General features: G+C 43.0%; 2 protein-coding genes across 10 annotated transcripts in view; both read left to right on the top strand.

The window, feature by feature from the left end:
• The window catches only part of LOC148397629 (coiled-coil domain-containing protein 158-like), a 16,137-nt gene extending 12,623 nt beyond the window's left edge, over positions 1 to 3,514 (top strand). For 8 of the 9 annotated variants that reach the window (XM_088376223.1, XM_088376226.1, XM_088376220.1 and 5 more), the window contains exon 22: positions 13 to 3,514. The gene's annotated coding sequence lies outside the window, so the exon portion shown is untranslated. The remainder of the gene's footprint in view (positions 1 to 12) is intronic. The other variant, XM_088376217.1, reaches the window with a different exon arrangement.
• On the top strand, positions 3,125 to 15,908 carry scarb2a (scavenger receptor class B, member 2a). Its single transcript, XM_088376227.1, has 13 exons — positions 3,125 to 3,513; positions 7,112 to 7,269; positions 7,347 to 7,494; positions 7,618 to 7,812; positions 8,268 to 8,359; positions 8,936 to 9,055; positions 9,267 to 9,445; positions 10,847 to 10,965; positions 11,082 to 11,155; positions 11,222 to 11,273; positions 11,362 to 11,514; positions 12,207 to 12,254; positions 13,051 to 15,908. The coding sequence occupies exons 1-13, from the start codon at positions 3,391 to 3,393 to the stop codon at positions 13,180 to 13,182; spliced, it is 1,593 nt and encodes a 530-aa protein (XP_088232353.1). The 5' UTR covers positions 3,125 to 3,390; the 3' UTR covers positions 13,183 to 15,908.

Below are 15,908 nucleotides of genomic sequence, written 5' to 3'. Positions count from 1 at the left end.
TTGTTTGAACAGATGCCGGACCCCCCCTACACCCCCCCCCCCTCCCCCCATCCCATGGAGGACAATGAGGTAACACTCAGTGGCAGTGAGAGTTCAGCGCCCAGTCGGTTTCTTTCCGAGAGAGAGAGACACATCAAAAACCGCCCTGTGTGTCACTTCCTGCACCAAAACTAAATGGAGGACATTAATTTAAGAATGGCTCTTATGCAAGATCCAGCGACCGCACTCACCTTTTGGATGTTTACTTTAAAGGCAACAAATTTGACAGTACTAACAAATTTAACAATTTTATATCGTTCGAGGGAGAAGACAAAGACGTCAAGAGTATCAATAATGTTAATGCTAATGTTTTGACTCGTTGCTAATGTTTTGACAGCCGCTATGGGCCTTATGTGACGGGACAACCTTTCCCTGCAAAAAGTCAAACCAACCCTGGAGTTTGGACTATTTTACTGAACGCTTTGTTGAAGTCAACTTGCTATATGTTGAAGCATCTCATGTGCGTAGTTTCGTTCTACGAATGAAGCTGAGATGAGCAGCTGGTGTTGTCTGTAAATAAGCTTTGCTGTTGGCCTCCCACAAGTGTCCCGTTTCCTCGTCACAGGCAGGCAAGATATTCCGAGTTCCACGATGCAAAAAGGGGTCATGTAAAATCCCAGCAATGTCACCCCTGACCTAAAAGATCCGGACAGTTGTCATGTCTGGTCAAATTGGCGCTTTTAAAATGACCAAAAAAAGACTTATTTAAAAAAAAAAAAAAAAAATTGCAAACTTCGTTTTAGATACATTAAAATAGTGTTTTTATTTTTTTCTTCTCCATTTTCCCACCTTTTTCCAACAGCTCCAGTTTGTGAAAAGGGGGAGAAAATATCAGCTTTTACAAGCAGTGTAAACATTTATTGCGTGGTGAGAAAAAAAAATGACAGATCACGTAAGGTGTATTGTTATTCTGGAAACTGAAAGATCTGCTAGATGGCCATCAGGAGTCTTCCTGAATTACACTTTCCAGGCATTTTGGGAAGTCAGGACGGTTGACATCACTTATCACAAAATGTCAACCAAAATGAAAAGCAATTTCCTTGATCCGCACCTAAATCTACCCACATGTACTTTAGCTCGTGGCACATCCTTCCCCAAAACGTCACAAAAGTTCTGCTGAATAGCCAACAAACAAAAAAGAGAACATAATGTCAAAAAACAGAATCCTGTCTCTACACCCAATTTTAACTGGTTGTACCTTGGCCTATGTCGCATCCTTCACATCAACTAACAAACGGCCATGACAATGTCAACGCAAAAAATAACCAGACTGAAAAAAAAATGATATCCTCGATCCGCAACTAAATTTAAAAGGTTGCACCGTGTCTGGTGTCACATCCTTCCACAAACCGTCACTGAAATCCTTACTAATCGCCAACAACCACCGATGAGAACATAATGTCAACCAAAATCATAATACAACCACGTTAAAAATAAAAAACAATTTCCTGGATGTGTACCTAAATTTAAATAAGTGTACCTTGGCCGATGTCGCATCCTTCTAAAAAACGTCACTGAAGTTCTGTTTAATCGCTAACAACCAGCGATGAGAACATAATGTCCGACAAAATCATAATGGCAACCGAATTGGAAATAAAAAACTATTTCCTGGATGCGTACCTAAATTTAAGTGGGTTTACTTTGGCAATACTGCATCCTTCCAAAAACGTCACTCAAGTAAATTGCTAACAAACAGCAATGAAAACTTATTGTCATCAAAAATCATAATACTGGGTTTAAATGCTGTCGTTTCGACCAAATACCTCTGGTCACCTGTTTGTATGTGATGATCTGTTATTTACTACGACATGAATCAGAACACCCGTTATACAGCCGTGTGACACGTGATAATGATATAAACATATTTAGCACAATAGCTGCAACTGTTTTTATTAAAGCAACAGTTTGATAAAAACAAGTTAGTAGTTCAAGTAGTAGTTTAAAACCACAATTATTATTATATCAATTAACTGTCATGTCCTCAGCCGTTTAATGAACAGAACAATGAAATAAACAAATGAAATAAAATTTCAAGCAATTTAACCACCTGACATTACACACTAGGCCACACCCCTTAAATGCACACATTCAACACAAGAACATGACAGTATGCACACGAATTGCACTTTACAAAACCTATGTCACCAAATTCTCTTCATTACATTTTCATTATTTGTTAAAAACAAAATAATAGATGTTTTAATTTGATGGCACTTTGATCGGGGAAATTGATTTGAGATACCATACAAGTTAGTTCAGTTAATGAATGAATTCAACTTTGCTCAAAATGGTATTGAAGTCCTATAACTAATTCGGCACTCATCACTGCCGTTCAAATCCAGCCTAATATTTAATTTTGGAGTTGGGGGGTAATTTAGGATACACAAACGTGTGCTTTGTGCACTATTAGTCGACATGTATTGACCAAACTGCAGGTCCTCTTCTCCGTTATGCTCCTCGATGCTCACTGCTGGATATCTCACCAGCGGCTCCCCCTTTAAATATCAACCCCGCCCCAAAATCAGTCGATCAAATTCGACATCGTGCCCACCGGCTTCTAACCAATCAGCGAGCGGAGGGGCTAGTGTCGAGACGGTGGTCCGTGCGAACTTAAACCAATAAGAGGCCGAGTTTGACGCAAGGGGAGAGGGAGGTGGGGGCGGGGTGGCGTGACGTCAAGACCATCATCATTTCAAAGCGTAACTTTTTGGGAATAAAAGTGGAACAAAAGAAGCGTTGTAAGAAACAGTTTGAAAAGAATATTTGCAAATTACATGTCGAAATAAAAAGCATTTAAAGTCACGTCATGATGCCGCTTATTCACAAATTCTAAAAGTAAATGATAACGGTTTTTTGTTTTTTTTTTAACCAGGAACCAGTATAAACTTGCCAAATGGAGTGTATTAAAGGATTGAAGATTGAAGGCGGATCGGGCGCGCCAGTAGTTGTGATTGTCATCGACGAGTGGCATCCTTTTTAAATAGTAGCCGGTGGGTGTGTGGATTTTTTTTTTTTCACGACGCCCCGCCCGGCTCAGCCTCCCAAAACGCGGCGCTCCGCCTCACCGGCTTCATTCCAGTAGAGAGGGGGAACTAAAGAGGGGCAGGGAGGCAACCGGCGGCTCCTCCTCATCAACAACCGGCTTCAAAAACCCACTTCACCCGGCTAAAATCGCCACCTTCGCCCGGGAGCCTTACACAGAAACTGTCGGGAGTGGAAAGAGAAAGAAAACCTCTCTCAGAAGTAGACCCGAGTGGACGAATCGAACGCACCTCTATTCAGGGACGCCATCCCCCCCCAAAGGCTTCAAAAGCAACATTTTTCCACAGTTTTTGTGTCTTTTCTGTCATTATGACTCGGAGATCGTGTGCCATTTACGCCACCGGCATCGTGTGTGCCCACCTCCTAATCGTGGGGATCGCCCTCGTGGTGGCTCAAGTCTTCCAGACCACAATTCACAACCGCTTGAAAAAGGTGAGCTCAGTTTGACCTTCTTTTAAAGTCCACAATGCCACTAAAAATGCTCGACTGGAAAACATTACACTAAGGCTCAGACCGGCTGATGCAGCATGACCCACTGACACATTCCCGGATACGATGCTCTGATCCTGTCTTCCCATTTACGCAACTTCAATGCAACATTAAAGCCTTCAAAGCCTTTCCTATTTACAATCTCCAAAAATTGACTTTGCAGGGCAAATTGTTCCCCTCAACAGTAACCACAACGATCCAATATGTTGCTATTTCATTTTTGTCCCTACTGCTCATCTCAATGTACCTTTTTAGCTAAAGAAAATACATACTGCTTTAGTCTCAAGATATAAAGGACTCAATTTGATGTTAAAATCAAAGCAGGGAATCTATAAAGCCTTTTTCATTCATTGCCATTCATTCATGTGCAGTGATTGTCTCTTGATGTATCGCAGGTTAAATTGACTCATCCATCTGTCAATCCATGTGCATGAAATATTTTCAAAACTTGTGCAGAATATTCATATGTATATTTTTTTGTCTTCAAATGAGTGGGTGACCCACGACCCTGAACTGGATAAGCGATGTTGAAAATGGCTGAATCGGTACTAACCCCAATGACAAGTAAAACCAGAGAGTAGCAATTTAAGAAACATGGATGTCAGGTTCTTTTTTCCGACTGTTGTCGTAGTACTTTAAAAAAATATTCTATGGCACATTAAAACGATGTTCACTGTAAAATAGTTCATTCACCTTTTGCAATCTCCAGTGTCGTAGGTCAATGTGGAGTTGAAACGTCAAATTGTAAAACAAAACATCTTTTATTATTTCTTTGTATTTTAATAGTATGTTCAATTTGCATGATATGTTATATATTAACAGGGACAAATATCTGGTTTTAACCACATAACTGGCTCATGAGGGAAAAAATGAAGTTTTCTGAAACGGAAGCGTTGCAGGTCATCTGATTGACTTCAGTGGAGGGAGTGTACGTTGAATATTTGCAGTGTGACTGTTTGTCCGTCAATATATGCGCTGCTGTCACTGATTGGCGACCAGTCCAGGGTGTAGACCACCCTTGCAACTCTGAGGAGAAGAAATGGCATTGAAAATGGACAGATGAATCTGAACAAACACACCAGATGTTGGGGGAACCCTGCCCTGTAGGTTAACAAGCTTTTTTTTTTTTTTTTTTTTGAACATGAACAAATGCATTGGTGTTGCAATGTGTCCGCTTGCAGTGACAGCAGCAGGAGGAGGGCGGGTGGAGGTTGTCTGTGTTTGGATGGAGGATGGGGGAAGGGAGTTGACGGGTGAAATGTGCTTACCTTCAAGTCTCGAGTTGAGTTTACGCTGAGTTGTCTTGTTTTTATTTAGCGAGTGGTCACTTTTTACACTCTTTGTCATTGCCAGCTGTTGGAGTGGCTTGTTAGCTTCTCAAGCTAACAAGGCATGTTTGTTCCTTTTTAGACATCACCAATGGTCGTACCCAAAGTGGAGACCGTTGCTAACATTTTATGGAAAGAAATAATAAGCTACCAGGTTCAGCATAACCTTTTTTTATTATTTGTTTTGCTGTTTAACCATCAAAACATTTTTAAATGTCAGGTGAGTAGTTCATACAAATCAAATCAATGCCAAATATGACTTCAAAATATAAATCATACAAAATAATCAATATAAAGATAAGAATATAAATGATGAGGCAATGGAAAAAGTGAATCTATTCTCTTGTTTTATCAATACCTATATATTTTCAAATTTCCACACAACGCACCCTCACGGGAGCGGTGAAATTGGCATTGTGGCGATTCAGCAGCTCAATCGGGGGCAGCAGCTGACGCGCTATATGTCGCAGCCCGGCACACCCGCCGCCACCTTTAACCTTTTGGGAATTGTTGGCATTCCTCTTGCTGACATGAATCGGCGGCGAGCATTTTCGGGGGCACCATGCCAACTCATCTGGACTACTTAGGGAGGAAGCCAGCCAGCCAGCTAGCTTCCCTCTGCTCCTTGGTGTTGTAAATTAATTTTCCCCATTGACAATCTCTAAATGAGAAGTTAGCAGGGGGTAACTGCTAATCCTCAACTGCCTCAAGGAAGAAAAAACAAGCCTAATTGCAAATTTGCTTGAAAGTTGTAGTTCAGGATAAGATAAGCAGAGTACGCAGTAAAATAATATAAATTATGTTGTATCGTTTTTAAAAATCGTTAGCCTAAGTGAGCTCGATTTTAATCTCAATACTCAAAATTGCAACTTAATTTTCTCAACATTTTTTTCATGACTGTTCTCATATAATTCAGACTTTTTGATCAGCTTTTGAAATTTTTGTGCGCTTTTTTTGGCGCTATATAGTTCCGTTTAATTGGCGTCGTGATTATTCAATTCAACTTCATAAAACAGTTAAGAAGGTTCAAATTAAGGATGAGAGGTCCTTGTAAAATAAGGGGGGGAAAATTCTCATTACGAGCTCCCTGGATTGAAAAGTTTGAGAATCCCAGCTCTAGGGCGTGGAAGGAAATATAAATCATGTGAGGAATTTCTTGCCTTCTTCAAGCCCTGGGGGCAGGACTTCTATATTTTTTTCTTTTTTCACTGCGCTGGAACCAGTAAACTGCAAACACAGACTGATCGGAGGATGACGGATTGAGCGTGAAAGCGTTTGAAAAGTGAGACACGCCGGGTTCCGTCCGGGGTACTTGAACTTCATTTTTCTCATACTTCATTTTTCTCATCACATATGGTCTCAGTCGGACAGTGCCGACTATTTGTTTACTGTGTACTAAGCTATTTGTTTAAGGGCTGGTCCTCATCAACCTTCAAGCATGTCCTTGGACTGTGTTTCTCCTGATAAACCAGAATCAAAAAACAGTCCAAAGCATCAAAGCAACCTTGTGGTGAAAAAAAAAATCCAAGGAGTCGTGCTTTTTTCTTTCATAAAAGGAAGAAGTTACTTTTGAAAGTGCGTGACATCGTCCTGATTTCACTTCCACGTTTATAATAGTAACATACTTATCGTATTTACAATGACTAAAGTTTATGAAAGTATGACTTGCAAAATCTTGTATGCCTTTCAAGGCAAAATGCAATTATTCCGAGAAACAAAAAAATAACTTACAGGAACAGGAAACCTGTCGGCAAAGTTTGCTTGCCTTGAGCTCGACTGGGCTTTCACGGGAAGCCTGGTGTTGGCGTGAGGATGCGAGCGACCCAACAAATAACCACACCGGCCATAAAAGTCTGCCAAGGTCGCAAAGTCTCTTGACGGGAAGCGGCGGACGCGTCTTGGAGACAATGTGCGGCTCGTCCATGCCCTCAACGGTTAACCTGAAGCAGACGGAGGCTTTTGAGCAAATTTGAAACGAGAGGAAGTGTTGTTACTTACGTCCACGTGTTTAAAAATAACCTATCCACTAGTGGTGGGAAAAGTGCAAGTACTTTTACTTTACTTGAGTAGATTCATCTACCGTGCCGACATTTGCCGGCACGCTCGTCCTCTTGTTCGAGCTTGCCCGGACGCACAAATACAGTTTCCATCTTGTGAAGCATGTGTGCGAGTGCCCTCAGGAGCTCTGCATTAAGTCTTACTTTGTGTTTTAGGAAATAACGCTGACGGAGAAGAGTCAGATGTTCGAGTCGTGGAAGAACCCTCCCCCGCCCGTCTACATGGAGTACTACTTCTTCAACGTCACCAACCCGGAGGTGTTCTTAGCGGGAGGCCGGGCGGCCGTCCAGCAGATCGGACCTTACACCTACAGGTAATGCGACACCCCTCTCCGGACCCCCGATGAGCCTCCTGGCGTCTGACCCGCGTCCTACCGTTTCCCCGCCCCAGGGAGTACCGGCCCAGGGAGAACGTCACCTTCCTGGAGAACGGCACCAAAGTGTACGCCCTCAACCCTAAAACCTTTGTCTTCATGCGGGAGAAGTCGGTGGGAGATCCCGAAGTGGACCTCCTCAGGACCATCAACATCCCCTTTGTGGTGGGTGGCCGTTGGTTTATGTTTGCCGTTATGAACACAATGGTTCTTCTATGGCTGGTGCGACTTATACTCCGAAAAATACGGTTCTGTATATTTGACTTTTGCTTGACTGTGTCCTCCCAGGTGGTGATGAACGAGCTCAACTCGTACTCATTCTTCCTGCGCAGCATCATCTCCATGTACATCAAAGGCCTGGGGGCCGAGTTGTTTACCACGCGCACGGTGCACGAGTACCTGTGGGGCTTCAAGGACCCTATCCTCACCAAGATCCACTCCATGAAGCCGGATGTGGACGAGTACTTTGGGCTCATGTGGAAGGTGAGCGCCGAGGGCTCACGCAGTCGTGTCTTTTCGCAGACTTCCTGTTAGCCAGCGCGTGACGCAACTTCTGCAATGCTGCGGCGAGGTTGCCAGCCACTCAAATGAGCCTCTTAGCTGACTTGGAATTAAAGCCGACCACCCAAGACACTACGTCGACAGTATTGAGACAAATTCCGCAAACATTTGATGACCGCGAGAGTCTCAATATTATTGTGCCCCCCCCAAATCAACGGACTGCGTTCCCCCTCCCCATCTCCAATTACGAGCCTTCCTCGTGCTCCGTTTGAGGCTTATTGTCCCCTACGAGGACATGGCGTCAGCCAAACACAAAGCGGCGTTTCTTTTCACGGCTCATTAAAGCGTAGCGACGCAAACGCGTTCCGACTCAGTGCCTGGCCAGCATGCGGCGCTTCGTGTCTCAACCCGTCTCTCTCTCTCTCTCGTCTTGACAGAAAAACGGAACCCACGAAGGGGAGTTTGTCTTCAACACCGGCGAGCAGGACTACATGGAGTACGGCAAAATCGACACGTGGAACGGACTCAAGTAAACGCTTTTTCTTTCATTATTTGGATCAGCTTTTGTTTTTTTGGGGTTATTTTTAAATAGTCCATCTTAGGTCCACTCGGTCAGATAGTCTCAGTATTTGCCCAGTTAGACAACTTTTGAGTTGTGTCCAGAGCAGGGGAACCCTTTGCTCCCTGGATTTGAATATTGCAAAATGAATGTTTGGCTATCCATTGCGACTTTGTACTTTAGATCCAGGTCGGTAGATTTGAGAACGCGCCAATACATCAAGCATTGAATAGATTGTCCCATTTCCCGAGGCGAAAAAGAAAAAAAAAGCGTCTTACAGCAAATTAGATAATAAAAACATATGACACACTTTATTGTACACATTAAAACGAGCGCAAAATGGAGCTCTACACCAAATTTAGCGACTTGTGTCAATCTGACTCGGAAATTCACTTTCGTCATTCAACCCATGAAAACAAAGTGACCACGATGACTCATGTCAATCAGACAAGAAAAATGATTTTTTGATTTCCAAAGCTCTTTTTTTTAACGTCGACATGTGACAGTAACAGCTAACACCGCCGTTTGTTTTCTCCTCGCGACCAGGGAGATGACGTTCTGGTCATCCAACCAGAGCAACATGATCAACGGCACGGACGGCGCCGTCTTCCACCCGCTCATCAACAGGAACGAGCTGCTCTATATCTTCGCCGCCGATCTCTGCAGGTATGCGCGCACCGATATCGCGTCCTCGCCCGCCCTTGTTTACCGTCCAGGAAAAACACAAGATCATGAATCACAGATAGACTATCTCAGGGACTGATAAGTAGTTTGTCTAAGAAAAGCGGACACTCCCCGGAAGCTAAACGATACACAGGAAACCGTTTTGAAGCCGAGATGAGCGCGCAGGGTTCACCCACTTCGTTTTTTCTGGCAGATCCATCCATCTGGCCTACGTGAAGGACGTGGAGGTGAAAGGCATCCAGGCGTACCGCTTCGCGCCCCCCGACGACGTGCTCATGAGCCCCGTGGATAACCCGGCCAACGAGGGCTTCTGTGTGCCCGCCGGAGAGTGTCTGGGCACCGGCGTGCTCAAAGTCAGCGTGTGTCGACAAGGTAAGAGGAAAAAAGTGAGGAAATGACGGCTCACGGCAGGAAAAGCCAAGTGAAACTACACAAAGGCCAACTTCTGATGTTACCCCACATCTTCATTCATAGTGGAACTTATTCGACACTTAGGCCATTATACAAGGTAACAGCAAAAGTCAGCACAGCAATTTTTATAGGCGGAAATATAGCTTCATTGTCAATCATTAACTCAAAATAAGTTGTTCATTATCCCACGGCTGTTCACATTTACAACCTCAAAACAAAGTAACTGTGAGTTTTGAAACTGGCATCATTTCCCCACCTGATTTGGATCCCTTCTTATGAATCAAACCGAAACAACATTCCATTTTACATCGAACCCGTCAGCAAATTTCGACACCCAATTCCGATCTGCCCGCTTCAATCGGAATGTTTTTTGACACGAACTTCATCATCCGAAGATGGCCCTGTGCAATCTGGTCCTTTCTGCTTGCTGTTCGACCGTGCGGGTGAATGTTTAACGGTGTCGGTGCACTCGTGTCGCAATGATTGAACTATTTGACCGTGTTGAGTGAAGAGCCATTGCTGCGATAAGAGCACGAGGAGCATCCCAGACATACACTACACACGCTCACCTCTGGACTCTGCTGTTTGCATTCCTTCAACCATTCATCGTCCTTATCAGACACTTGTACTGCCAGATTAGCATATTGGATGGACTACTGTGCAAAATAGCCCATTTAACAATGTAATTAGATCAACCAAAAAAAAAAAACACTAGATTGAGGGTTTTTTTTTTATCAAATTTTTGCACCATTGCTCATTATTCAACTTTCGGCGGGCGTATTGACACTGAAAAGTTTCAGACCAGAACAAATTTATTGTAAAATGCAGTTTGGCTGTTTTTATTATAAAGGGAAAATTTGAAATATTTCTGGCCCTATAAAAAGTTTTTGCCCCCTGAACCTTCTAATTGGTTGTGACACTTCTGGCAAAATGTTTCCTCTGTGACCTCCTTGATGAGTTGTCTGCGTTGATGTGTTTTTTTTCGAGTCATTTAGCTCGACTGGTCGCCCGCCCGCCCGCACGCACGCATCACTTTCTCCATTTGTGTGGATTGGCTTTGTTGTTGAGGTCACAAAGCCCTCAAAGCCTTTGTCCTTGTTTTTGATTTTCTTCATGTTGTCATATGATGCTTTTCTTTTTGAGGAAAGTGTAAAGGGTGTTTTCCAATCTCAAAAGAATCAGTGCGGCCGTTGTGGACTCTGGATGTTTACGATCACCATGTCAGCATGTCGTTAAAAGACGTGCCGGCACTATCAATAGCGCTCCATCGACTATAGTTCTCCTCGAGCTCACGTTTCTTCTTATCTACAGGACCTTCTGGAGTTTAACAGCAGTCATTGACTTTTTGTGCCCTCCCTCCAGGCGCTCCCATTGTGGTGTCTTTCCCGCACTTCTACCAGGCCGACCCAAAGTACATTAACGCCATCGAAGGCCTCAATCCAAACAAGGAGGACCACGAGACCTATCTGGACCTGCAGCCGGTACGGCGCGTTCTAGAACCTACAATGACAATCCCAGATGCGGACAAATGTGTTCACACTGTGCTCTGAATTGACAATTACTTTTTTTAAGCAACTTGTGTGTGCTGTGTGTACAGACCACAGGTGTTCCCATTCGTGCCTGCAAGCGCGCTCAGCTCAATGTCATCCTGAAGAGAGTGTCAGGCTTCCCGTAAGTCCATTTGTAATTCCCCCCCCTTTAAACGTGCTAGCTAACATGCCACCTCCTGTCTCACAGGACGACCAGGTACCTCAACGAAACCATTTTCCCCATCATGTACGTCAATGAGGTGAGCATGAACCCCCCCTCAGACACACACAATGTGCGAGAACATTTGAACTTCAACCTCCCTAACGGACACATTTTTCCTCTGGTAGACGGCCACGGTTGATGACGACTCTGCTGCCCAGATGAGGACGCTGCTGCTTATTGTCACCCTGGTGTCTAACTTTCCTTTGCTCATCGTGGGCATGGGCCTCATCCTGCTGCTTGTCCTGGTGGTCCTGTTCTGCCGTAACCGCCAGAAGAAGGTGAGTTCACACGTAGACCCCTGAGCCTTAATAATCTGTTAGCTCGCAGTATCCCTACTAGATTTTTAGTGTTGTTATGCTAAACAAAATGCTAACTCTAGACTGTGTGGAAGGTTTGAAGCCCCAAACTTGCCGCATGCTAACTAACGCATTGCATGCATCCTTACCTTAACTGCAAAACCAACATGACCCGTTTTTTTCCCCGTAATTCTAAAGTTGTCTGTTGTTAGAGCATTTTTTGAAAAGACGCAATAGCACTGATTCAGTTCGCTGTTTAGTTGAGAAAACTTCATTTGTGTACTATTAGCGTAGCAACTGCTAGCAAAACAACTGTACCGCAAAGTCACATTTGTATTTTTAAGCAGCAAGTAATCACATTTTTAAAACAGTTGAGAACACGAGCTTTTAGCCTAGCGTCTACACGGCTTGCTTGTTTTTGCTTAACAAAGACTAACAATTGGTGTGCTGTTTGTCATTGTTTGAAAACTAAGCATGCTAAGCTAACAAAACCAACTTCACATACCAATGTTAGAATTTGTTGAAAAGCGATCTCCAAATGCAGGTTTTTAAGGTGTCTTAGCATGATGGGAAATGTTGACAATGCTAAATTGCCATGTGAAGCATTTTTGTTGCTGAATTAACCTGTTTGAATTTTCTGTAACGCTCCCCTTTTTTCCCTTTTTCTGTTTTAGAACGAAGTAAAACGCATTGATTTTACTGAGGCTTTTCATTCTTTTGCTGTAAGTCTTTTTTTCCATTTTTGTTGCCTTGTTTGCTGTTCCATGTTTTTGCATTTTGTTGCCTATCTCGAGTATCATTTTTCATTCCCAGTTGGATCTTAATTGTTTCTTCACACAGTGCATTTTCCTCATTTAGTCTGTTTACATTTCATCCCATAGTTACTTGAGTCCCAAGTGTTCCATATTTACCGTATTTCCTCAAATGGTGCTACATAGTTTACTTGAGGGAGGGGGATAAATAGATAAAAAGATCTTTATCCCTATGGATACTTTTTCATCCCAACCAGGAAACAGTAAGTTCCCTCTTCTGGCTGACGTCACCGATCACATTTGACTTGGCTTGCTAACCAAAACCGGAGCTCGGAAACATTCTTTGTGGTTTTATATTTATCATGAGGCATTCAAATTTCCTAAATTTGTCCTTATTTGGTTTTACACTGCACATTCACTTGATTAAAAAAAAAAAAAAAAAAAAACTTCTTTTAGAATGCCTCTCTATAAATTCAGTAAATGCTCACTTCATGAGGAAATACGGTCTAATGAAGATGTCACTGTAAACATTTCAAGAAGTAATTTTCAATATGATGAAGTTTGATCACCTGATTTTATCTTGAGCTGGGAAGCTGATAGATATCCTATATATAAAACTTTTTCAAAGTCATATATTTTTGAAACTAAGTGTTTACGTGCTTTTTATTCTGCCGGTTAGCGATTTGGCGCCTTTGCCATCTGTTACTAATCTCCGTGCTTTGTTTTTATTTTATTTTTTCCCCCCTTCTGGATCGCTCCGCTGCAGACGGCCAAAGACGAGACCGCGTACACGCAGGTCAGTGACAAGACGGACGAGTCGCCCGATGCTCCCCCCGGCCAGCCGCAAAAGAATGGTTCCTACATCGCCATGGATCCAGTGGAGGCCCAGAAGTGTTGATCCAGGATGGACCCCCTACCCCCCACCCAACCCTCCCTCCTTTGTACTCCAAGCCAGGAGCTCTGGCGTGCCGGCTGAGGGAAGTGGGTGGGCTCGCTATTTCGCAGGGGTGGGTCCTCTCCCTGATCTCATCCCTCACTACGCTGAGCCCGAGTCAATCAGGAGAAGATTGCTCTTCCTCTCCTGGTTGGCTCCAAAGATGAAGGACTCGACCAGGTGTTGTTTTCCGCCCCCTCACACCCAAAATGGTCATCATTCCAACACGGATGCACCGTCCCACCAGTGGGAACCGCCTTGCCCTATTAAGTATTAGGTTAAAAAAAACAAAAAAAACTGAGCCAAACAGTTTTGTCATTTTTGCCTTTGTTTCACACACTAGCTGGTTGTGAAAGTGTGTGTTCCACCACTCCTCCTCCTCCCCCTTCTAACACTAGATTTTTCCTAGCTGCTCCGTTTTTGCCCTTTCTATAGCTAGTCAAAGATTATGATTTTTTTTTTTTTTTGTCCAATGGGGAACCACAACAACAAAAAGACTTGCGGAACTTACAAGGGAGCCTCGAAGTCGCTTTCTTTGCCTTACCGCCAGGACGGTTTGCACGTCTACACTGTTACTCAAGCACAATTGGAGCCTCGTGCGGTCCTCGGCAAGTCTTTTCTTCAAGAGTCAAAGACACTGTCAGTCTTAGTGTGCGAAAAGCAGCACTTGAATCACTTGTCTTATCATTTCAAAAAAAACCAACCCCCCCCCCCCCTCCAGACACACACACACACTTTTTGCCTGGAAAATGTGCCCCATGTGTATTTTTTTTTTTGTCCTTGTTTTTGATATTTCTACAGCAGTTGGTCCAGCTGTACACGACATTTCACTTTTGTGTCTTTGCTGCTCGGACGTGGCCAGCCAATAAGCTGTGGACGTTCCTCCGAGACGTCTTCACGCTGCCATTCCAGTCAAACTTTCTGTGAGCTTAAAATCCAACGAGACGTACGTTTGTGACGTACGTTCAACAACAACACTGTGGTCATTTATTTAGATTACTAAAAGGCCTTTTTTTTCTTTGTGTGAAAAGTTTCCATCAATTTGGTGTGGTTCAGATTAACAATAATTGTTATCATGGATGGATGGATGTTAACTGAGCAACATTTCATCACTACGTAATATAAATTTTGTCAATATCCAGCACACTAATGGAAGTAATTGCAAAACGATTTGTTCAATAACACTTGTAGCATTTTGTTAACACCTTAATCTACATCTTCACCAACGGTTTAGTTAGGTCAACTGTTGGACCAACCATCTAGTGTACTTTGAAACCGCAAAATCATGTTAACTACTGAACCAAATTACCTGATGGAAACTTTTTTTTTTATGTCATGTTTGTGATACGACACGTGTCATCATCCACTTTGGGGCTAGCTGGGTAAAGAACAAATCCTCGTCAGCACTAGGGACATTTTTGGAACCTTTTGCAAAGGAAACTGTTGCGGAATTTTTTTTTTAGAACTTTAAGCCTGCCTTCAATCCCCATCTTGACTGGTAATCTAACGGTTTCAAAGAGTTTGGTTATTTTGTGACCAAGAGAAACGATAAATGCTTACTGCACCGAGCCAAATTTTTTTTAGGTCAGTGTTAAGGGCTCCAGTGCATTTTGCTTTCATTATGGGTTGGATCGGTTGTTTTGTTCCAACTGCAGGCGAGCTCAGAAAAGAACTCATAGTTAGGAATATTTTTTGGGGGGAAAAAATTGAACCACTTTTTTGACGTTTGACTTAAAAGTGTGACGGTTTGTTTACTTCTAGCACTTCTTTTGATTTTGCCAGCATGGTTAATTCCGACATTTTTATATTTGTAGGACCATTCACAATGCCACCATAACCTTTTTGGAGACCTTACTCACAACCTGTGACCAAAGACATCCCTGTGCCGCAAACCCTATTTTTTTTCACCCCCTTCGCCTTGTGCCACCGTATTCGCTGCTGTGCCTTCTTGACATCAAGGCTGAAAAAGGAACACTTTGGCGTGGAATCTCAGTATTATTATTTTTATTATGTAAGATAAAAGCAATACAGAGTTGTGTGTACAAATGAATGGTTTTTATAACAGGGCCGCGTATTTATGTTTGGGTGTTCCCCCTGGAATTGTCAGTTTTTGTTTTTTTAATTGTGTAGTTTTTGTCCAGTACCACTTGGGTCCAATTTGATTTCAATTATATTTTGAAGTTTGAACATTTTTGTCGAGTACCACTTGGGTCCAATTTGATTTCATATTTTGAAGTTTGAACGAAAAAAGTTGTGGGGAAAATAAAAGATGTAGCTGATGCTAACATGCTAATATTGTCAAACTGGAGGGCTTTGATGGCCAGGCTGATTATCTTGATGTGACGAATAAGATGAATGACGCCCCCCCCTCCTCTTCCTTCCTCTCCTCCTTCTCTCTCACTATTCAGGGACCAGCAGTCGTGCCATAAACCTACTCGGGGTCCCAACACGTATCAATTTGCACCTCTTTCCGTTTTGGGCAATGTTGTCACACTGGTTTGGTGGTTGTTGTTTTTGGTTTTCCGAATGACAATCCCCCCCCCCTTTGGCAGGAGAGGTGAAAAAGAAAAATTCCAAGTACTACTCGTTTTGAGTTTTGATAATTTCCACTGCACACACCTTTCTTACAAAACTTTTGTAAACGTTTCTAGTGTATTTGCAAGAAAATAAAGCTTGCCATCAAGTACAAA

This window comes from Syngnathus floridae, chromosome 5 (genome assembly GCF_059516105.1).
Source record: "Syngnathus floridae isolate MCC-2025c chromosome 5, RoL_Sflo_1.0, whole genome shotgun sequence".
Taxonomy (NCBI): Eukaryota; Metazoa; Chordata; class Actinopteri; order Syngnathiformes; family Syngnathidae; genus Syngnathus; species Syngnathus floridae.
This window is presented reverse-complemented; position numbering and strand designations above follow the sequence as displayed.